Source organism: Plecotus auritus (genome assembly GCF_963455305.1).
Source record: "Plecotus auritus genome assembly, chromosome: 6".
Taxonomy (NCBI): domain Eukaryota; kingdom Metazoa; phylum Chordata; class Mammalia; order Chiroptera; family Vespertilionidae; genus Plecotus; species Plecotus auritus.
The window spans coordinates 134,681,049-134,704,937 of record NC_137773.1 but is presented as its reverse complement, the minus strand read 5'-3'; the positions used below and the strand labels follow the sequence as shown (position 1 = coordinate 134,704,937).

The following is a 23,889-nucleotide window of genomic DNA, read 5'->3' as shown; positions in this document are numbered from 1 at the left end:
CAGGGCCTTCCTTCATTCTGTGCCGCCCCCGGTGGTCAGCTCACGTCATAGCAAGTGATAGAACTCCTGGTCTTCTGGTCGAACTCCCAAGTGGACACTTTGCATATTAGCTTTTTATATACATAGATTCCATGATGATGATGATGACGATGATGATATGATGATGCAGCCATTTTTAAAATGTGTCTGCACACTCACATATTGAGGGCCTTTGCTCTGCTGTCCCCTCTGTCTGCGCTGTTGCCCACACAGCTCCCTTCCTCCCTTCATTCAGCTTGTGTGCGAGCCCCTGGAGCAGTGAGACCTCCTCTGAGCCTTGTATATAAAATCACTGCCCTTCCCTGCTGTGTTCCCCTTGCCCCGCTTTATTATTTTTCTTTAGCAAGTATGACGATCTGACATATTACCTGTTTACTTGTTATTTTTTTATTCTCTCCAGGCTCTTTCAACTGAAACGTAGGCTGTATAAGGACAGGGTCTGCCTTCAAATTTTCAAAAATGAAAATGGTTTTAGGGCAGTTTTCTCTATATACGCAAAAGGAAGTACTGTGCAGCTCCTTCCATTTTTTCCCAAGAATATTGTATGACATTGAGAAACATTTACATACCACTATCACACCCCTGTGAAAGCTGCCATAGAGGATACGGAGGACTAAAAGGGACCACATGACCAGGGTAGGATCCACAGTGTGAGGATGGCCCACAGCTTAAGCCCAGGTCTGCATGAGACCACAGCCCCCTGCCTGAGCCACATGTAACGTTTCCTGGCCTTCTCTTTCAGTATGAATACTTCAATGCCGTGCTGATCAATGAAAGGGACAAAGACGGGAACTTTTTGGAGCTGGGGAAGGAATTCATCTTGGCCCCAAATGACCATTTCAATAATCTGCCTGTGAACATCAGTCTCAGTGACGTCCAGGTGCCAACGAACATGTACAACAAAGGTAAGCCTCAGGGTGCTCCTTTCAGGGGGTGGAGAGGAGGTGGTGAGGGTTACAGGGCTGGCCAATTTGGGACATTATGTTATTTTGAAAACCACAATTATACCCTGGGTATGTCAGCCTGGATAGGTGCCGTGTGTGCTTGATCTGCCTGGAGACTCTGGCTTGCTACTTCCCCATGCTGTTTGCAGGAGCTCTCTGACAGCCAGTCCAGGGTTTGCAAACTTGCTTCTGTAAAGGGCCCGATAGTAAATATCTCTGGCCTTGAGGGCCATCTAGCCTGCTCACAGCTACTCAACTCTGCTGTTCTGGCACAAACACAGCCACAGGCGAAAGGTAAGTCGGCTGATATGGCTGTGTTTCAGTAAAACATTCACCTACAAAAAACAATGGACGGATTTGACCTGTAGGGGGTCATTCCCTGACCTGTGGTGTAGTCTGTCTCTCTCCTTCCTCTATTCCTTGTAATGGTAGTTAAGTGTTCAGCAATACCAGGGGTTGCAATAGAATCAGTTGTGGCCTTTCTTAGAGTACAAAGCAGCAGGGATCTCACGGGGCTCCCTGTTTTCAGGCTTGTGGCCCTCAAATCCAGCATTCCCATAGGGTCTAGGGTTATTTTCCCCAAATTCCCATATGCCCATTGGAGTTGGGATTATCCTGGCCAAGGACTGGGCTCTGGCAGCAGATGGACTCTGGTTAGACCCTGAGTTTCACCTCTGAATGGCTGAGACCTTGAGGGCACCACCTGAGTTTCCTCTTCCATAGAATGCGGATAATAACTGTGTCTACCTCATGGGGTGCCTGTGAGGACTTGACAGAGGGTGTGAATAAAAGTTTACGTTAACGACGTTGCCCTTGTCATCATCACCATCACTGAGTTGGATTTTGCTCTGCTTTGTCACCCCTGGGAGGCTCCTAAACAAAGAGCCATTCCCTCAGAAAAACACTTCAGAAAGTGATGGCATCTTCAAAGTAAAATTCTGTCCTGTTGCCTACCATTGAGGTTTCAAAAGTATCAGGGGCCAGGGGCCATCACCCACCCAGCTCCGTGTCACCTACAAGTGTGCAGTGGTCCAGAGAAGGCTGTGGGTTTGATTCCTGCTCCTCCCCTCGCTGGATCCTGAGCCTCAGTTTCCCCCCGGGATGAGGATGCCAGCTCCCTCAGAGGGCCATTTAAAAATGATGTGGGTGCAGCCTTCGCGCAACAGCGGCTCATGAAAGTGCTCAGTCATCTTAGCTGCCATCGCTATTATTGGGAAATAACATGACCCTGAGCTGCATTTCTAAATAGTTCTAGGTGCCTGTTTATAAAGGCTGGTCAGTGATTAAAGAACCTCCTCCTCACTGTCTCTGCAGCATGCTTCTTGTGCCTGTGCTTTGTGGCTGGATACCTGATGTCTTCCTTTCCTTGTTTACCTGTTACCCATCCTTAATCCTCAGTGGAGGCAGGACTCCATTCATGAATTATTCCCATGGTTTTGGGGAACCACATGGTGAAGTAGACACAGCCCCTCTCCTGAGGGGTTCGCACTTTACTTGGGGAGCAAGCAGGTAATGAGATCATTAGTTAGTGGTCACCTTTATGGAAAGTCAGGGGCCATGGGAGTGCCAAGGAGGGGCCCTGTCACTTGGTCATGTGGCAGCCACACATTTGCCATTTTCTCTCTCCCTCCTGGAGAAAGTGATGTCAGTCTGAACCACCTCTACTGGGCTCTGGACTGGGCCACGTGACCTAATCTTCAGTTTGGACTCTTCCTTAGAAGGCAGATTCCTGAGCACCGCAGCCTTAGGGGCTGAGCTCACGTCTCTGGTAGGGTTGAGTTCTCTAGGGTGGTCTTGTCAGTGAGGAAGGAAGGCCCCTTTTGTGCATTGTGGCTGGAAGAAAGCCATCCTCTCAGCATTAAATACACACTCAGCTGAAGATGAAAAATTAACAAGATTTTACAGAGCCATTTCAGACATAAAACCATTCAGAACGATCTTTTAAAATATGACAGCTGCTTCAAGGTTGCTGGAGCCATTAGCACCATTATGGAGAGAGATTTAATTGCACCGTAAGCTTTAAAGGCATAATTGTACCTTTCGGTGGCAACAGCACATGAGGGACCAGCACCGCCACTGATCACAGGGACTGTGGTGGTGGCTCTGAGCCTCACCAGGCGAATCTAAAAAATAGGCAGTTCACTTGAGCTGTGGAGGTAGGTGATGATGTTTAAAGTCATTCTCAGCAGCCCTGAGGGGTCTGCCTACTGCCCCCACCCAGACTCACTGGTCCCAGGCAGTGGGGTCAGTCAGGCTCTATCCCTTGTCTAGTCTGCTAGGCAGCAAGGAGCTGCCCAGGGGAGGGGCTTCAGGCAAATTCCTGTCTCCCTTCTACCTAATTCAAACCAGCCCCAAACCGTCTTTTTTCTTTTCAAGCTGCAGAGATGTATTTTATGTTTAAAGGATCCTCCAGCTCCGATCCAGTTATTGATGACATGTACTCAACACACATGCTCAGCACTTGTTCCCTGGCTGTGATGCTCCTGGGTTAGGAATCTTACTCTCCACAAAGGAAACCAGTGCCGGGTCATGCTCTCCCATGGGGCAGCTTGGACCCCGGGGGTGCACGGCACAGTGGTTTGAGACTTGCTTGGGAGCTGCTGTGTGTGGGAAGCACTGTGCAAAGCTGGACCTCGATTTTCTGGTAACAAGTCCCACTTACTCGGCTGCCTCTCTGGGCATGAGGTCCGAGAGAATAGGAACCTGGTCCCTCAGGATCCCCTTGGCTACTCTCAGGTCACCTTGGGGGCTGGGAGTTTTTGCACAGGCTGAGACCTCAGGCCTTGGGTTTCACCACTGCAGGTCCATTGCCCGCCTTCCTTCTGAAGCATAAACTTTCCCGGGCACTGCTAGGGGGTGGGGACAGGCTCCGCTCTAGTGAGACCGCAGATCCATCTCCAGCGTCATGTCCTTCTGGCTGCCCTCTGCCTCCTCCCTTTTGCACACCATGGCTCCCCGCCCAGTAATTGCACTGAGTTAAGATTCCCACACTCGCTGGGGAGAGCTTCTGATTTATGTAGCTCGCACATGTCAACCCTGCAAACATCCTGGGAACAAGAACTACAGAGGCTCTGACTACCTGCCTGGGAGAGAAAGGGCGGAGAGAGCAGGGAGAACAAACTAAATGTTGTCTCAGTACAATATCTCATCTGTTCCTTCGTTCGTGCCTTCCATCCTTCATTCATTCATCAAACATTGTCTGTGCCAAGCTCTAGAGATCCATTCATGACTAGGACAGACATGGGCCCTGCCCCGAGCAGTGGGGAAGACAGGTACCGAGCAAGGTATGATCAGCGTGACAGGAGTTGCAAAGGCAGAGTGCGGCGCTGACCTGGTCCTGGGACTTAATGATAGGCCTCCCTGAGATGAAGAAAGAAGGAGTTAGGCAGGCAGGGAGTCATTGGTAGTGAAGTGTGTCCAATAGAAAGACTAAACTATGAGCCGGTATCCAGGTGGGAGTGTGTGGGGCAGGGACTCTGAGAGTGAGGAAGTGGAGTGTCCAGGAGGCTGGGGAGGGGGTAAGGGTTGGCTGGCCCCCAGTGACAGCAGCAGGAGCGGCCGCCCCTCTATGGGAGTCAGAAAGGTAACTATGGGGCCCGGAGGGCTGGCAAGCAGCAGGATTGGCCACCCCTCTATGTGAGTCAGAAAGGTAACTATGGGGCCCGGGAGGGCTGGCCATGTGCCAGGTGAGAGCCATCAGAAGATCATGGAAGCATTGGGGACTGGTACAATCTGATTGGCAACAGGTGCATGCTGGAACAGTTGTGTGCTGGTCCCACACACACTGAAGGAGAGGACAGAAGGGAGGGAAGGAATCCAGGACACAGAATGAGAAAACCCAGTGGAGAAGAATGGTGCCTGGCCCGTTAGATGACCAAGGTGAGGGTTCTCAGGCTTGGGCCCCAGAGAGCAACCTCCATCAAGAATATTGGCTTCGTGAGGGCAGGGATCTTATCTATTTTGTTTTCTCATGATTTCTCAGCCCCAGCATGGTACTTAGCACATAGTAGGGGCTCAATAAATATTTATTGCAAGGTGAGCGAAGGAAAGAAGAGTGCAGATTAAAACACTTTGTTTTTGTATGTATGAAGAAAAGACACCTGAAATAACTCTCTGTCTTGATTCCCCCTCCTCCAGCAGTAAAGGAGGGCATGGGGACAGGTGGCCTGCCCTGCAGGCATAGGGGAGGTGTGAATTGCAGGACACAGCCTAGGCCAACCCTTTAGTCAGACAAGACTGGGCTGTGTGTGGAGGCCCAGCCCCTGAAAATGAAAACAGGGTTAGGGAAAGGGTCACTCATCACCACCATCACAGAGTGAGGATTGGCCTGTCTATTACAGTCCAATAGGTTCTTCTGAAAGCCCAGGCAAGGGCAGCGGTCCATGAGGTGGACTCGGGCCCTGTGGGAGCAGAGTGCGCTGCTGGGAGGTGGACTTGGGCCCTCTGGGAGCAGAGTGCGCTGCAGTGCAGTGGACTTGGGCCCTGTGGGAGCAGAGTGCGCTGCAGTGCAGTGGACTTGGGCCCTGTGGGAGCAGAGTGCGCTGCAGTGCAGTGGACTTGGGCCTTGTGGGAGCAGAGCTAGCTGGAGTGAAGGGGACTTGGGCCCTGTGGGAGCAGAGCTAGCTGGAGAGAGGGGGACTTGAGCCCTGTGGGAGCAGAGCTAGCTGGAGTGAGGGGGACTTGGGCCCTGTGGGAGCAGAGCTAGCTGGAGTGAGGTGGACTTGAGCCCTGTGGGAGCAGAGCTAGCTGGAGTGAGGGAAACTTGGGCCCTGTGGGAGCAGAGCTAGCTGGAGAGAGGGGGACTTGGGCCCTGTGGGAGCAGAGCTAGCTGGAGTGAAGGGGACTTGGGCCCTGTGGGAGCAGAGCTAGCTGGAGTGAGGTAGAATTGGGCCCTGTGGGAGCAGAGTGCACTGCAGTGCAGTGGACTTGGGCCCTGTGGGAGCAGAGTGCGCTGCAGTGCAGTGGACTTGGGCCTTGTGGGAGCAGAGCTAGCTGGAGTGAGGGGGACTTGGGCCCTGTGGGAGCAGAGCTAGCTGGAGAGAGGGGGACTTGAGCCCTGTGGGAGCAGAGCTAGCTGGAGTGAGGGGGACTTGGGCCCTGTGGGAGCAGAGCTAGCTGAAGTGAGGGGGACTTGAGCCCTGTGGGAGCAGAGCTAGCTGGAGTGAGGGGGACTTGGGCCCTGTGGGAGCAGAGCTAGCTGGAGAGAGGGGGACTTGGGCCCTGTGGGAGCAGAGCTAGCTGGAGTGAAGGGGACTTGGGCCCTGTGGGAGCAGAGCTAGCTGGAGTGAGGTAGAATTGGGCCCTGTGGGAGCAGAGCTAGCTGGAGTGAAGGGGACTTGGGCCCTGTGGGAGCAGAGCCAGCTGGAGAGAGGGGGACTTGGGCCCTGTGGGAGCAGAGCTAGCTGGAGTGAGGGGGACTTGGGCCCTGTGGGAGCAGAGCTAGCTGGAGAGAGGGGGACTTGGGCCCTGTGGGAGTAGAGCGCGCTCCCGTGGGGATGGGCAGGATCGCTCTTTGTGGATTTGTCATATGTCTCAACCTATTTTTCAAATGTTGGGTTTGATAAAATGCAAAGTGCATTTGGCCAAGCACTTTTCTCCTTAATTACATGTGTATATTTTAAGGGGAATTTAATCCATATGTTTCTGATTCGTTTACACGGAAATCATTACAATGTTTTCTAAGAGTTGTTTGACGTGTAAGAAGGCTCATGGACCTTTAAAAATGCTGTGTTTAAGTTTCTTTTTCTTCCCCTTCCCTGTGTGTGTGTGTGTGTGTGTGTGTGTGTGTGTGTGTGTGAGAGAGAGAGAGAGAGAGAGAGAGAGAGAGAGAGAGAGAGAGAGAGAGAGATTTGGGCTCTGAATGGTTTGTTTCTCCTGGAATGCTGAACTGGACCATTTAGAGGTGGCTCGAATCATGCTTTCACGTCTGTCTCCCTTCACTCACTGAACCTGATGGTGCTATGGCCATAAATGGGGAGTAGGCCTGACACCCTGCTCTGGCCCTAGAGGAAGATGCTAGGGACCCTGCCAGCACAGGGCCCTCCAGCACTTGCAGGCCTCACCTGAGCCAGCGGAACTTTCCCAGCCCGGTCCACCAGTGTAAGGACAGCAGGACCAGGTGAGACACACACAAGGTAATGCCCCTGAGGGGACTCCACAGTTGTCATCCCAAAGTAGTCATCATTTTTCCCTTGCAGTTTGAAAATTATATTTTTGTGTCACAGAATAACTATCTCTGCTTAAAAAGTCACAGTTTGAGCAGCTGAGTTCAAGCTCCTTTGCAGTCCTTCACACTTGTGTTGCATGTGCATGCACAGGAGCCCAGCACAGGTCTGCATAGAGGTGTATGTGTCCTTGCACAGGTTTGTGTCCATACTTCCTCAGGAGTGGTGGTGGAAGGGGGATGCTATGTGGCCCCTTAGCCCTATGCTTGGGCTTGTGTTTAACCCAGAGGGTGCATTTGTTGAATGAATGAATGAATGAATGAATGAATGAGTTAATGGATGAATGGATGGATGGATGAATCAATGAATCAAAGAGTCGATTGCTTACCAAGAGCCATGCTCTGTACTTAGCCCCTTAGCTGCAGTGTCTGATTTACCACTGCCCCATGTGTTATAGGCAGCAGCAGGGACACCATCTTCTCCAGCTGCTGTGAAAGAATTCCAAGACAAACCTTGCACAGCTGGTGGTCTAGATTTGGGTCCGGACATAAAGTGGGGTAAACCTCAAATGCATGACTTCAGTGAATGGTTCCCTAGCAGTTGAGTGGGAAGAAGTTGCTCCCCCTGAGCCTCTGGGACGCACTGAGGTGTTGCCCTGGCCCAGTGGTCAACAAACTGAGGCTCGCGAGCCGCGTTTTGCTGCTCTGTTGACTAATGAGTTTGCCGGCCACTGGGATAGGGGCTTAATCACAAGGAACAACAACAGCCTGTAATTATTGGAATCGAGAGTCTAGGTCAGTGGTCGGCTGTCCTGGCCCAATCACTCAGGCCTGACCCCTGCAGTGCCCATCATCTCCATTGGGTCTGTTTCCTGGTTTTCCAGAAGCATCAGCGAGTCCTTGGAGTGTAGCTGGCCTGGACATGGGTCACAGCTCTATGAGTACCAGCCTGGTAGACCAGAGAAAAACTTCCCACTCTCTGAGCCTCAATTTCCCCATCTGTAAGGTGTGAAGTGTTATTTTGAGCACCCAGCACAGTGCCTGGCACATGGAGGCACTTGATTGACACACATCATCTCCTCAAGCCAAACCAATTTCCATCTCTCGACTCTCCAGGTGGGTTCCTGACCTGGCCCTGCCCAAGACTCACCCTCCCAAAAGCATTGTTTGTAGGGTGAGGTGTAAACACTCTCACAAACGATGCCAGTTCACCGCCCTCTTTCACTGGCCAGCCATCTCCTCCCGCTTCATACAGCCATCTCCTCCCCCAGGACTCCAACTCTCCATGGCCTTCCCTTGGGCTCCTCCCTCCACCCCAGCCTGCTCTCCCTGCTGCCCTAATCAGACTTCCCCTTTCTTGAGAGCCCAGCTCCACCACGGATACCTTGTCCCTCGCTGTGGTCTCAGCCCTCCTCTCCAGAACAGCCACCTGCCCCCTCATGGATGTCCACACAGTGCAGTTGCCTCACTTTCCCTGGAATGAACTGAGATTGTTTTCCTTGGAGACAGAGGCTGTGATTTTCTCATCCCCTTGGGAACCTAGCAGAAGGCTGGAATAGAAAAGTGCTTCCACCAATGTTTGTTGAACTGAATTTCATATTACTACATTTCTACCTTGAAGCTGCACTACTATAATACCACCTGAATCCCACATCACTGCATCTCCACCTCAATCCCACATCACTGCATCTCCACCTCAATCCCACATCACTGCATCACCACCTGAATCCCACATCACTGCCTCACCACCTGAATCACACATCACTGCATCTCCACCTCAATCCCACATCACTGCATTTCCACCTCAATCCCACATCACTGCATCACCACCTGAATCCCACATCACTGCATCACCGCCTCAGTCTCACATCACTGCATCACCACCCAAATCCCACTTCACTGCATCACTACCTGGATCCCACATCACTGCATCTCCACCTCAATCCCACATCACTGCATCACCGCCTGAATCCCACATCACTGCATCACCACCTGAATCCCACATCACTGCATCACTGCCTCAGTCTCACATCTCTGCATCACCACCCGAATCCCACATCACTGCATCACCACCTGAATCCCACATCACTGCATCTCCACCTCAATCCCATATCACTGCATCACCACCTGAATCCCACATCACTGCATCACCGCCTCAGTCTCACATCACTGCATCACCGCCTCAATCCCACATCACTGCATCACCACCCAAATCCCACTTCACTGCATCACTACCTGGATCCCACATCACTGCATCTCCACCTCAATCCCACATCACTGCATCACCGCCTGAATCCCATATCACTGCATCACCACCTGAATCCCACATCACTGCATCACTGCCTCAGTCTCACATCTCTGCATCACCACCCGAATCCCACATCACTGCATCACCACCTGAATCCCACATCACTGCATCTCCACCTCAGTCCCACATCACTGCATCACCACCTGAATCCCACATCACTGCATCACCGCCTCAGTCTCACATCACTGCATCACCACCTGAATCCCACATCACTGCATCACCACCTGAATCCCACATCACTGCATCACCACTCAAATCCCACATCACTGCATCACTACCCAAATCCCACTTCACTGCATCACTACCTGGATCCTACATCACTGCATCACCACCTGAAGCCTACATCACTGCATCACCACCTGAATCCCACATCACTGCATCACTATCTGGATCCTACATCACTGCATCACTACCTGGCTCCTCCATTACTGCATCACCACATTAATCCTACATCAGGACCAGAATCCTACATTGTTACATTACTATCTGATTCCCATATTGCCACAGGTCATCACAAATGGATCATTATTTATTTCTGTTTTTTGGTCTGTCAATTCTACTTCTATTTGAATTTGACTTTTTTTGTGTGTGTGTGTGCTTGCTCTTGAAGACAATAGTTTTAGATGTATTCTTAATGAGGTTATACTGCCTTCAAGTTCTCTTAATTTGTTTGTATTTTAATATCTTCCTATTTTTCCAGAATAATAGAAATCATTATGGAGGCTTGCAATTGGATAGGAGCTGAATGTAGGCCAGGGAATTCTACAAGGAGGGGCCAGGACAGTGAGGGGCAATGTGAGAGCTGGAACCATTGCTAACAGGGGTTTGTGTGTGTTGTTGGTTTTCCTGGTGTGTCTACATTTGTGAAATGTACATTTGTCACATTAATAGTAGAGAACCAGAATGTGTAGGTGGTTTACAGTATGTACATAATGACTTAGAAAGCAGTCCAGGTAGCACTTGCTTTGGATCTATGCTATGATAGGGAAGGTGAAGGATGGGGCCATCTTCCGCACCTGGAAATCACAGCAGTGTGTGGGCAGCCTGGGCAGGCAGTGGGGAAAATTGGACTAGAACCTCTGTGCCCAGACTGACTCCGCCTGCCATGAGATGCCACAGAGCCCTGAGAATGAGAAAGGGGCAGCTTTTCTGAGAATATGGGAGCTGGCCCTCCAGGGAGGTGAACAGATTATCCTGAAGGTGGCCCCAGGCCTGCTCTGCCCCCTCCCTGGGCTACACCAAGTCAGCCATGGGGCTCGTTCAAGGGTGTGAGGTCCAATGATATATGCGTTGCCTCAATGCTGACCTTTGCCGCCACAAAGGTTCTGCTGCCTGCTCATCTGTAAAGCAGACATTATGAGAGCACCTACCTCATGGAAGTTTGTGAGGATTAAATGAAACAGCACACTCTGTTCAGCCTTTAGCACTGTGGCTTGTATGTGTTAAATGCCTACTAAACGGCACTTCTCTTAGTGATGATAGTGAATACCCCACAGTGGCTGACCTATGCCTGGGAGTGTGTGTGACCCTGAACCAGGTAACATTATTTTTCCTCCTGTACGTTGGAAATCATTTTACCACTGGACATTCAATGCACAGAAAACAGTGTGGAGCCAGAGTTGCTTGCGGGTGTCAGAAGCCGATGGGCGCCTTCTGCAGCAGCCGGATGCGGATGTTCACCCGCCTTCCCTTTGCTCCTCATGTTCAGACCTGGGAGCCTCCTTGTGTTCAGGTCCTACTGCTGGGCCGCATGGCTGCTGAGAACCGTGGAGTCCTCATTTTAGAAGCTCTCCCCTGTGCATGAGCCCACGGATGTCTTCCTCGTCAATGTTCTTCCTTTGGAATATGGATGCGGTGTTTATTAGGTGCAGGCACAAGCATGATCTGAGACAGTATAATCCTACCCACAAGTGAGTGAAGTAGGAGCAATTGTTATTCCCATTTTGCAGATGAGGAGACCGAGGCTTAGAGACTTGCTCAGGATGACTCAGCTAGTGAAATGGGCGAGTCAGCATATGACCCCCCCCCCCACACTTTGATTTCAGAATCACCAGGACATACTGCCTCTTTCTACTGTGTCCTATGTGCCCCCATATCCACCACCCTGTGGTTGTGCCCAAGTGTTCACGTAGCTGTGTCATGCCTATTTACACACACGCTTTGCTCGTGTGGCAAATGGAAGGCCCTGTTTTTGTCAAATTGTGCTGTTTTCTTCTCAGCATGTAAAAATCCATCATAAATGAAAACTAGTCTTTTAAATAAATAAATAAATAAATAAATAAATAAATAAACACTCCCAATCTCTTCCCCTGAGCAAAATAAATGCTTTAGCAGAAAATCTTTTTAAAAATGTAAAGCAAACTGCATCAGAATGTCAGTGGGTACCGGATGCTCACACGTTGGGGATATTTCTGTCGGAGGTGAGACGCTTCCACATTTAATCCTACAAACCTGCCAGACAGGAATGCGTACCAGGCAAGGGAATAATGATTTGCAGTGCAAAACGGCTCTCTGCCTCCCTGGTGTCCGTGCGTTTAGAAGTGAATTCCTCCACCATAGTGACTGGGGTGACAGGCACTGACTGACCTGGGTTCGACACCACCATCATATATTGATTTAATAGATTTTCACAAAACATCTCACATGTGCCGACATTAGACGCTAACATAGGAAGGTGTGATGAATGGGAAGACACCGCCATGCGCTCCTGGAGCTCACAGGCCAGTCGGGAGGCAGAGGGGAAGTGAACACACAGTGAGCACTCGGTGCACCCAGAGGAAAGGCCATGGAGGAGGGGGCTGCGGTCCTGCCAGGCTCTGTCCCAGACCAGCTCAGTCTGGGCCAGGGGCGAACTAGGGTGGGGGTGGCCATGGCCAGAGGACACATTCTTGAGGAAGATGAGCTTGGCTGCCATCAGAAGGGTGGGTGGGAAATAATAACCAAGGACTGGAGTGGGGTGGTAGGAGGGGGCTATTGCAGGCAGAGAGATCACAGTGAACGGATGTTGCTAAGCATCCTTGAAAGAATGTTTTGGGGTGAAATAAGGGAGGGAGATGCTATGCGAAATCTGCCACTCTAGATCCACTGTGTACTATAGGCTATTCAAGGAATACAAGTCTGTACCCCAGAGAAAGCCATTGCATTGTATGAGTCAGTTTGCCCAAACTTGCCTGATTATGGCGTGCTCTTTCAAGGAACAGCATGAGCATCTCGGAGGACAAGGCATTTCCTGGGAGACCTGAGTGAGATGGAGCTCCATGTGTTTAGGTGGAGAGGTTCAGATGTTCACCAATAAGGGGCCAAGATGCCGAGGAAAGCACATAGGACATTGCGCGTGTTTGAAGGGTATTCATAAGTGGTGTATATGCAGAACGTTTCTCTAGGACAGTGGTCGGCAAACTCATTAGTCAACAGAGCGGCAAACCGCAGCTCGCGAGCCGCATGTGGCTCGCGAGCCGCAGTTTGCAGACCACTGCTCTAGGAATATACAGGAAATTAAAGTACTTACATTTTACGTTCCACCCTCGGTTCAGTGTGTTTTCCCATGGACAAGTGTTGCTTTTTTCATGGGTTAAAAACCAAAGAACAAAAGCACTTGATTTACAAAAGCTGTTCATCTACAAGTATTCTTCAGGTACACCGCTATCCGATAAAAGGCAACACAGCTGTGTGTCGGTTGCTAATGGCTTTCCAGTTGACGGTCCTCTCAGCTTGTGGTGGGCATGGCTGACACACTCTTGTTTGAGGCAAAGGACCATGGAGTAAGTTGTTTATGTGCTGACACTCACTCTGCTGAAGATTGCCTTTAGTGTCCTACTGTGCCCTTAGGTGGCAGTAATTTTCATCCAAGTGATGTGGCCTGGGGAAGGAGAAATGGAATCCCTCTAAAATGATTCCATAATACTCCAGTCACCTGTGGGCAGGTGTCACAGATATGGGTATGCCCTTCCTCAAATATGAGGAATCTTCTACACTTGGAATAATATAGATCAGTGCTTCCAGGGGTCAGACTGGAAATGGGATTAGAAGCGAGGTTTGCTGGTCTCAAGCCAAAGGCAGGTGGCCGTGCGTCTTGCTTGTGTTCTCATTGGCATTGCCTCAGGGTCCGTGCATGATGGCTTTTTGAAGCAGCTGTTCCTGGGCCTCAGGGACCCTCTAGAGGGGAGGGAGGTGCTTGACAGAGGCCCAGGGCTGAGCGATGAGGATGTGCCCCAGTCAGTCCCTGTGGCTTGACTGCCTCTCGCAGGCCCCTCTTCAAGCCTGGCCTACATTGGTGATACGAGTCACGGGGGTGGGGGCCAGAGGTTGCATCTTCACCACCCGAAGGGTGCACAGGTAGATCTTGGGACACCCACTCTCAGCTGTATTCTCTGCTCAATGCCCCCAGTTCCTCAAATGCCTGCTTGTGAATGCTGTGACAGCCTAAGGCCCATGCCTCCCTTACTTCGGGTGGGTTTCTAGTAAAAATGGCTGTGGTTTCATTATTTATCTTTCAAGACATCCTTCTCTGAGCAGCATGGCAGCTCCATCTTATAATCTCCAAGGGCCACCATCGGGCATTTCTCCACCGTTCGGAAGTGGGAGAGTGATTTTCTACATTTCTGATTGGATTCCTTTTTCCCTCTCCCTTCAGGGGGTAGAACAATTCTTGGGTGGCCTCTACCTCAACAACTGCTGCTGGGTCACATGTGGGTCATATCTCCAGGCAGGTAGAGGCAACACACTGTGACTTCATCTTCTGGCAGGTGGATTAACCCACATCTTAGAGAAACTGAAGGCATCGAAGTCTACATGGAGGGACTCAGAGGGAAAAGTCTTCCAGCTCCAAATCTGTGGTTTCTCACTGGAGCTTGGAAGCAGAGCCTCGCAGTGGAGTCCGCGAGGGCGCATTCTCACTGGGGTCTGCTTGACTCAAGGCCCAGTGCTGGGTGCAGGGAGGCAGACCATTCTTGTCCTTCACTGACTTTCTGGGGTGGGCTTGCCTGTGCGGTTTCCCTGCTGTTAAAGGCAGAGTGGAGGAGGGAAGTTGCAGGACCAAGTCTTTCAGTAACCCAGATTGAAGTGGTGGTGAGGGGCTCTCTGTTGGGGTGCAGGACCAGTTGGGGTGCTGGCAATGGATTAGCATTAGGGAGAGCATAGGGAGGTTTCCCAGGTAGCAGAGGAGCCCCAAGAAAAGAGCAGACCAGGTCAAGGCCTTTGGACATGCGCCCAGAAGCGGGTGGGGCTGGTTTGCTTCTGCACAAAGCAGACTTTAAAGACTGTCCGGGGCTCAGTGCCCTGTCAGCTTTTACAGCCTTTCCAGAAGGTCCTCTTGGATTTCAAAAACAGGTTCTCATAGTGTCTGTTCTGATCTCCTTGGTTTTCTCCAGTCCATTGGCAGCATGGGCCTCAGGCTCCTTCCCCATCCCTTCTCCCATTATCTCCTGCCAGAGTATCTGCTTGTCTCAAAGGGATTGATTTATAGCCTTGTATTCTTTTCTTATTTGCCAGTTTACTCCCTTCTTTCAAAGAGGACCTGAGGCAGGTATATTGAAGGGTCAAAAGATCTTTACTCCTTTTGTCCTCCTTGCTCCTCCCTCCGTTTTGTGAGCAGAGTCTAGCTAGCCAATGACTGAGGGACCATTCCTTTGTGCCCAAAGGCACTGGCTTTTTAAGTACAATTTGGGGCTACAGTATTGAATAAAAGGTAGAGCACTAATGTCTAGAGCTCTCAGTTTTATGTGTAAGAAACGCTGTTTTAGCTCAGGTAGAAGCTTCCTTCTGCTCATTCTTTTTCTGCGACAACACCAGCAGGTATAAGGTCTAAGACACACCTGTCTCCCCAGGATAACAGGAGGGCCACTGGGACGCCGCCATGCTGTGCCCGACAGGCAGGTGCTGCCAGGTGGCCCGGCTCCACGGTCTCCCTGGATGCCTGCAGCACCCACAGGGGCAGGAAGTAGTGCCGTCTGCTGGTCGGTGGGGCCGTGGATGGGCTCCCTAGCCAATCGGCCTGGGTTAGCATCCAGGCTCCACTATTCCCTTGGTGTGATTTCAGACAAAAAACAGAACCACTCAGCCTCAGGGAGAATAACTACCCACCTCAGCGCAGGGCATTTTTTAAGGACTGGATGAAAGAGAGAGAGAGGAGAGAGAAAAGGAGAGAGACAAAGGGAGACACAGAGAGAAAGACAGAGAGACACAGAGACAGAGACAGAGGGAGATACACAGACAGACTCTGACATATTAATAGACCCAGAAAGAAAGCATCAGGCACTGTCATTGCTGTTGCTCACCCACTCACAGATGGGAAGACTGAGTCTCAGGGAGGTTAAGTTACCTGTCCAAGCGTGAATCCAGGTCCAGCCCTCTGAAAAGTCAGCTGTCTTGTGCAAGGCGAGCCTCCCAAGAGAGGGTCTGGGAGCAGCGCCCGCTGCTCCTCACTGACACTGAGGAAAGGATTTCATGGTCAGCCTGCTCACAGCCCTCTCAGTGTTGCCATGGCTAGTTCTTACCACCGTCCTGCAGCCAGTCTGGCCTCCAGCCAGGAAGCCTCAGTGTAGCTGGGTGTGGCTTATTGTTGGAGCAGTGTGTGCGGTTGGTGGCTAGCCGCTGTGCCCAGGCCCCTCGCAGTGCCCCTTGTCCACCCAGTCTCTCCCTGCAGCTGAAGGGCTGGCGTCCCAGGGGAGCCTGCTGCAGAGCTGCCATTTCTGCCCATTGTGGTGAATTGGCACCTGCCATATGGCTTGAAGACCCTGAGTGTTGCTGCCCAGGGCTAAAGGCACTGTGCTCCCTTGGCGCCAGTCTGACTGGCTCATTGGCAGCGACCTCCCCAGTGAGTAAATGTCCATCTCCTCTGCACCCCCGAGATCTCTAACTTCTCTTAGGGGCATCCCGAGAGCCTCATAGTGGGGCCAAGCCCTCCACCTTGTCTCTCTGAATGCTCTCTGTGGCTGCCTGGTCTTGGCCCAGTGTTCCTGCTGTCTTGACCCCCTGCTCCACCCATACCCTCGGGGCGAGACCTCAGGGGCTTCTGGGCTTTCCCAGAACTACTGGGCCAGGACCCCACTCAGTTGAGGGCGGAGCCTAGAGTGGCCCTGAGAATCTTAGCAGAGAGGACCAGGACAGCCACCTGCACCCAGGTTAGAAGTGCTCTGTATCCCTGGAGACCCCATTGTGGAGTGGATCTTCTGGGGTCCTCCTAATGAAGGGCAGGGGGCTCCCAGAGCTGTGCTGGGTGGATCCTCTTCAGGGAGTGGCCTGGTCTCTGGGACTTCTTTGTTAGAAACTGGGTGGACGGGGCGGGGACTCTCTCCCGGGCAAGTGCAGAGCCAGTGCAGGGCTGCTGTGTGTCTGGTGGTTCTGAGCGTGGTCCTGGGGTCCAGTCCTGCCCCTCCATGTGCTGGATGTTGACCTCATGAGTTCCTGAGCCTCTGCCAATCACTGCACTTCTACAAGGCCTTCGTCCCCATGGTGTGGGGCCAGAGAGCATCTGGGAGCATGGAGAAGAGTGGTGGTGGTGGGGGAGGGGCGCAGAGTGAGAAGAAGGGAAAGAGGGAAAAGAGGAGAGGGAAAGGAAGGGAAGAGGGGGAGGGGAGGGAGAGGGTTTGCGCCAGGCTCCCTCAGCCTCCGTCACCTGATGGGTTATTTTTGTGGCTGGTATTATTGATAATCTGACAGCAGAAATGCTCTCTTCTTATCCCGACACATTTCAGTCGAGAATTTCAGATTTCTTTCCCCCGTAGCTCATTCTAAGGAGTCCACAGAAGAAAATATGACTAGAAAGTTGTTTCAACTGTTGAGATATGAAATCCCTTTGTCACTCTTTCACCCTATTTTCCCTCCCAAGTCTCACTGGAGTTGATAAAAAGGAGGCAGGGTTGGTGGTTACTCTTTTACTTATACAGGAAAAGCCATCCTCATCCTTCAGATTCAGAGTCACATAACATATTTTAAATTGACATTTACCAGCTAATGTGAGGCCTTAACAAATACACTGTCACCTGGAGCTAAAAATAGACTTAGGGGATGAGGGTAGAGAACTAAGGAGCCTTCCTGGGTGTGGGGGCCAGCAGGCTGACAGGTGTGAGAAGTGGAATGCGGGCACCTCTGCAGCTCGTCTATATGAAGGTCAGCTCTTCCACACCCAGGGTTTACCCTAAAGAAGCTGCTCCTCAGTAACCCGTGAGGTAGAGGTCTGCCTCCTGGTGTTGTTGATAGTAACTTTGCCCAAGAAGAGCCAGCCTTCTGCCCAGATGCCATCCTGTGGGCACTCCCTTCCATCCTTAGGATCTCACCCTGCTTTCCCTCCTACTTCCCAGCCTTCCGAAGGCATGGGTGGCCCTGTTCATAGAATCAGAATCTAGAGACGAGCAGACCCACACCAGGGTGAATTCACGGTGCAGTCAGACATTTGAACAGTATGGTGGGGAGTCTGCTCTGAGCTTCCCCCCTTTTCAGACTGTATGACAGCAAAGCTCATCTGTTCTTCCCATTGTGAGCCGCCCCTCTTCTCAATCAATAGCTTAGTCATGGGAGACACAAAATCCACTTTCAGGTTGTGCCAGAAGGGCTTTATCCTCCATTCGCAGGCCTGTGGCCTGCATGTCGGTCCAAAGGATGGCCAAGTACAGAGAAACTGTTGCAGAGAATGTTGTCTCTGGAGGGATGTGGTTCACATTAGCTCAACTGACAGAAATCTAAGTCAAACATGCCAAGACCTGAGTTTAAACGGGAAGTGAGTGCTGACTTGGTTGGTGAGAAGTACAACAATCTGCTGGCACTGAATGGCTTAAGGCAAGGCCTCAGGTGTGTCCAGCCTCGGGCGGTCGGTGGGAGGACACCTGGGGCCAGGGTATTGCCATTCCAGAAGAGAAGCGAGGAGCGTGTGCACATCTGCTCTGGTTTGGTGTGTCTTTGTTAACAATGAAAACTCTTGGTGGGGGGATGCCATACTGTGGATGTTGAAATGGCGACTTGTGAGGAGGCTGGTTTCATGAAAGTAACAGGTAAAATTCCCGATGGTTCAGTCACTCTCCGCATACATGTTCGGGAGGGCTGAAGTCCATTACCCGTGCAGCAGCTGATAGTTCACATGGATCACGCGAGGCTCTGGAGAAGAGGTGGCTGTTCGTCAGAGGCACTTCTTCATCCCGAGAGCTGAGAGGTTGGTGTCTGGGCCCAGAAGCCAGAGGACTGGCCTCAGGGTTTGGTCCTAGAAGCAGCGGAGGCAGGGACTTCACACAGCTCATTTGTCAGTGTGTTTGGCCCGAGCACAGCAGTTCACAAAAGCCAGCACTGATTCAGTCCCCAGCCGGCATCATGAAGATGCAGGAACCAGAAATGCTGTCCAGAGAGAACCTGGGGAGACTCCAGGGACCAGAGAGTGGGGCGATGGTTCTTATCTCCGTCCACTTAATGATCAAAATCACTTCAAGCTTCTTTTTAAAAAAGAAAACAGCTTTATGGGGGTATAATTCACATACAGTTTCTGCTAAATGTACCATTTCGTGGTTTTTCATATATTCACAGATATGTGCAAGCATCATCATGGTCAATGTTAGAACATCTTCATCATCCCAGAAAGAAACCCTGCAGCCTTTAGGGATTACCCACCTATGCCCCCATCCCTCCCAGCCCTAAGCAGCCATGAGTTTACTTTCTGTCTCTATAGAATTGTCTTTTCTGGACATTTCATATAAATGTAACCATATAATATGTGCTTTTCCATAATTGGCTTATTTTACTTAGCTTAATTTTTTAAAGTTTCATTAACATTGTAGCATACATCAGTATTTATTCCTTTTATGGTTGAGTAATATTTCATTGTAGGCATACACTACAGATTGCTTATCCATTCATCAGTTAATGGACATTTAGTCTGTTTTTACCTTTTGACTATTATTATTGCTATAAATATTCATGTACCAGTTTTTGCGTGGTCATATACTTTTATTTTTATTGGGTATGTACCTAGAAGTGAAACTGTTGGATCATATGGCAACTCTATGTTTAACCATTTGAGGAGTGGCCAGATTTTTTCCAAACTGGTTGTACCATTCTCGATTCACACCAGAAATGTGTGAAAGTTCTGATTTATTTACATTCTTGCTAACAGTTGTTTCTTTCTTTCTTTCTTTCTTTCTTTCTTTCTTTCTTCCTTTCTTTCTTTCTTTTACCATAGTCACCCTTGTTTGTGAGAAATAATATTTATTTCTTTTTTAAAATATACTTTTATTGATTTCAGAGAGGGAGAGGGAGAGATAGAAACATCAATGGTGAGAGAGAATCATTAATCGGCTGCCTCTTGCATGCCCCACACTGGGGATGGAGCCTGCAACCCGGGCATGTGCCCTGGCGGGGAATCGAACCATCACCTCCTGGTTCCTAGGTCAACACTCAACCACTGAGCCACACCAGCCAGGTGGGAAATAATATTTCATTGTGGTTTTGATGTACATGTCCATGGTGACTAATGTTTTCATGTGACAGGTAGCTGGTGGCAGGATGAAAAACGCCGGTGTCTTAGTTCTCTGGGACGGATGCCCCGCAGCTGCCAGTGTGGGGAGAGAGCCTGAGTTCTTGGCTGTACCAGTCCAGAGCGAAGTTTCTGTCTGGTTGAGCTGGAAAGGGAGAGGGAGGAAGCTGGTTTTGGTTCAAATACAATAGACTCCTGCTTTTCTGACTGACATTTAGTAAAATCGATTGAATAAATGTTTCTTTACTTGCAGTGTGTCCTTAGGACCATTTCTAGAAACTTCAAGTGATTGTTTTAGAAATTGCTTTGCCAGTTGCACTGCGGAGCAAGTCTGAGGAGCTCCTCATCTCTGGTGGTAAAAGTGGAAGCTTTTGGGGTGCTGCCTGAACACCCCCTGGGAAGGCAGAGTCTGAGGCATGGGTAGGGCTTGGAAAACCCCAGGAGGTTGTGGTGTGCAGCGGGATGAAGGCTATCAGTGCAAATGAGTGGGAGCATGGATTTGGATGTGCATCATAGCCCTTGGGCCCAGTGTCACTTACCTGTTAGTTTCTTTTGTTGTTGTTAATCCTCACCCAAGGATCTTTTTCCGTTTTTAGAGAGAGTGGAAGGGAGAGGGAGAGACAGAGAGAAACATCTATTTGAGAAAGACACAATGATTGGTTGCCTCCTGCATGCACCCCAACCGGGGCCAGGAAACCTGCAACCAAGGTATGTGCCCTTGACCGGAATTGAACCCGGGACCCTTCATGGGCCAACGCTCTATCCACCAAGCCAAACTGGCTATGGCTGGATTAGTTTCTTGATTTATAAAATGGGATGAGAATGATTCCTACACCAGAAGATTGTAGTGAGGGTTAAATGAGTAGACAGTAAAGCATATAAATATTATAACACATAATATAACAACATATCATCCTATATAATCCTATATAATAAAAGCCTAATATGCAAATAGACCGAACGGCAGAACTATCGGTCACTATGATGCACACTGACCACCAGGGGACAGACGCTCAACACAGGAGCTGCACCGAGCCCACAGACCCCAACCAGTGGTGGTGGTTGGGGGTGGGGCGGCAAGCGGGCGGCACTAGGCCAGCCATGGCAGGTGCCAGCAGGGGTCCCCCAATCACCCCGCCAGTCACCCCACAGATCGACCCTGATTGCCGGCCAGGCCTAGGGACCTTACCTGTGCACGAATTTCATGCACCAGGCCTCTAGTGTAATAATAAAACTCTAATTATTGTTTGGATTGGTAAATTTTGAGCTTAAAGGGAAAAAAGGACCGTATTCTTGTAGTTGAGTATCTTACTATGTCTTCAAAGTAGGATAGGAAAGTTGAACTTAACTGGTGTAATAGTAATGTTTTTGAAGAACATATGATGCTCTAAGCTAAGTGTTTTAAATGTATATCTTTAATCTTGACAGCAATTCTATAAAGTTCAACTCTGTTTTTTAGATCATAATTTTATAGATGAAGGATGGTGTTCAGAGACATCGAGTAACTTGCCCAGGGTCCCACAGCTTTTTTATGTACTCAACCATATTCAGTATTGCCTGATTGTGAAATCCTCTGTAGGAAATGGACACCTGAAAGATTGTGCTGTGTTGGCTGTGGGAACAGATGACACGCTCTGATTCTGATTCCTGCATCCTGTACCTTCCAGAACAGGATGCTTACAGACCTGCTGGCTATAGATTGCCACCTCTGACACCCATGGGGGATACACTCAGGCTGGGAGTTTCAGGGCTTCCTAGTTACAGGTACTCTTGGCCCAATTGCTTCTTGGCTAGGGGTGTATGATGGAAGGGTGTCATAACTCCCTTTAAGTGACAAATTAAAAAGCCCTACTTAATCCAAAAAATGGCAGGGGTTCCTTTCATTTCAGTCTTGTTTTGGGCTTTCTCTACACCCTCAGAAGACTCCCCCACTCCCCACTCTGTGCAAGCAGAACTTCCGATCATGTCTGCATTGACCCACTGCAGTGAGGAAGCTCATCTCTGGGCCTGGCAGTGAGGTGGGCTCTGGCAATGACATTCAGAGGAGAACAGCCTACGGAGTTCAAGAGAAGCCAAGTGGAGGCATTTCTGTGAAGTCCAAGTGGGGAGCGCCAGATCTCATCTCTCAAGGGCAGAAGGCAGAAGGATTGGTCACCGAGGAACTTGAATTGCTTGGGTGGGACCCTGACAAGAGAACTCTGAGGCAGAGGAGATAATATTAGACATTTGCAACATTGGCAAGAAAAGGAAATTTAGTCAATTTGTCACTGAAAGAGTCAGGTCAAGTTTCCTGTTCAAAAGCTAAAACCCCTCCGCAGGTGGTCAGGCCTGAGACCAGCAGACCCAGAGCTGCCCCCTGTTGCAGCTTGTCCTTGGGTGGCTGTCATTGCCTTTCTCTCTGATGTGCCCACCTGCCTCGCTGACCTCATTTCTACACCTGCCATCCAGTTCCTGCCAGCACAGGGTGGCCTTCTGTCTGTCACTGTGTATTCCAGACCCATTTTCTCATCATGGTCTGTGCAGACTGCCTGCCCCTAATCTGGTCATGTCAGACTAAATCCTGTCCACTTTCAAAGCCACCAAGCCTCATTGGGGGCTCTGCCAGATTCCTGAAAGCCTCCTGGATCCTGCCAGCCCTCTTCCAGCTCTCACACAGCTCGCTGGGGTTATGCACGCAGGGCTCCTGCCTCTCTTGCAAGGCCCGGGTGTGCTGGCTCCGAGCTAGGGCGTAGCATGGGCTGGTGTGCTTTCTGTTGAGCTCAGTGTCATGACTACTGGAAAGAGAAGCTGCACAGGTACAATTGGACGTACAACTTGAGACACTTTGGTTCTGAGGAATTTTGGGAGGAAGGTCTATGGTGTGGATGGCTTGTTCTCAAGTGGCTGGGAACAGAAAATTGTGTGCATATGTGTGAGTGTGTGTGTGTGTGTGTGTGTGTGTGTGTGTGTGTGTGTAGAGTGCGCAAAAGTTGAAACAAATGGGATAAAGTGTTGAAAGTGGGAGAATCTAGAAAGGTGGATAGGTGGTCTTCATGTTGTTTTTAGTCTTGCAGTTTTTCTGTAGGCTTGAGAATGTTACCAAAAAATATTTTATCTCCAGCTGTTGTCCCCAACCCCCAATAAAATCAAGACAAAACAATGGTCATCCTGGAGATTCCCCCACCCCCACACACACACTCTTGCACACACACCACACAGGGAGTGTGTTGGCCCCCCTGCAGGACGCCTTCCATCTCCACCCTCCCTGCCAGGTCTGCTGGTGTCCACTGAAGCTGGTGGTCCAGGCTGCCATCTCTACTTGCCTCCTCACTGACTGGTCTTCTTGCTTCCATTGTAGTCTCCACACCTGGTAATAGTCAAGGGGTTCCTTTTATAACATGAATCAGCTCACATCACTTCCCCATTGATAATGTTTTTCTCAATCTGACCTGCCTTCCCGCCGACTCAGACCTCATCCCCTCCCATCTCCTTCTGCTCTGTTGAGGCTGGTCTTGCTGTGCTGGGGCACTCCAAGCTCATAGGGTTCTTCCCGTGAGGTGCCCCTTTTGCCTGGAATGCCTTTCCCTCTGATTTTGCGTGTTTTCCCCTCTATTCATACATCATTAAGATGTGACTTCTGTTTTATTCACTGTTTGAAGGTCACCTCCTCAGAAATGCTTTGTCTGACCATCTTTTTTAAAAAAATGACCCCTTCTTCCTCCCTTATCCCCAATTCTTTTTTTACTTCATTTTTTCACGGTAGGAATGATCATTTTGCCACTAAAGAAATTATCTTATGCTTAATTGTTATCACTCTGATAGAAGGTATGCCCCAGGGGGCGGGGCTGTGGTTTGTCTCTGCTGTGTTTCCATAGCCTGGAACAGTTTCTCAGGCTGTGGTCTCAGAAAGGCAGCCATCAGCCTCATCTGGGAACATGTTAGAAATGAAAGTTTCTCAGTCCTTTTCTGATCTATTGAATCAGGTATTCTGGGCTCCTGG

At 50.2% G+C, this 23,889-nt stretch overlaps 1 protein-coding gene across 4 annotated transcripts in view; it reads left to right on the top strand.

The window, feature by feature from the left end:
- CACNA2D3 (calcium voltage-gated channel auxiliary subunit alpha2delta 3) overlaps window positions 1–23,889 on the top strand; it is an 860,181-nt gene that overhangs the window by 322,519 nt on the left and 513,773 nt on the right. For all 4 annotated transcript variants that reach the window (XR_013960934.1, XM_080675067.1, XM_080675065.1 and 1 more), the window contains exon 5: window positions 782–944. Coding sequence is in view for 3 of the 4 variants with exons in the window: in XM_080675067.1 (XP_080531193.1) it covers window positions 782–944 (163 nt within the window). In the remaining variant the exon portion in view is untranslated. The remainder of the gene's footprint in view (window positions 1–781; window positions 945–23,889) is intronic.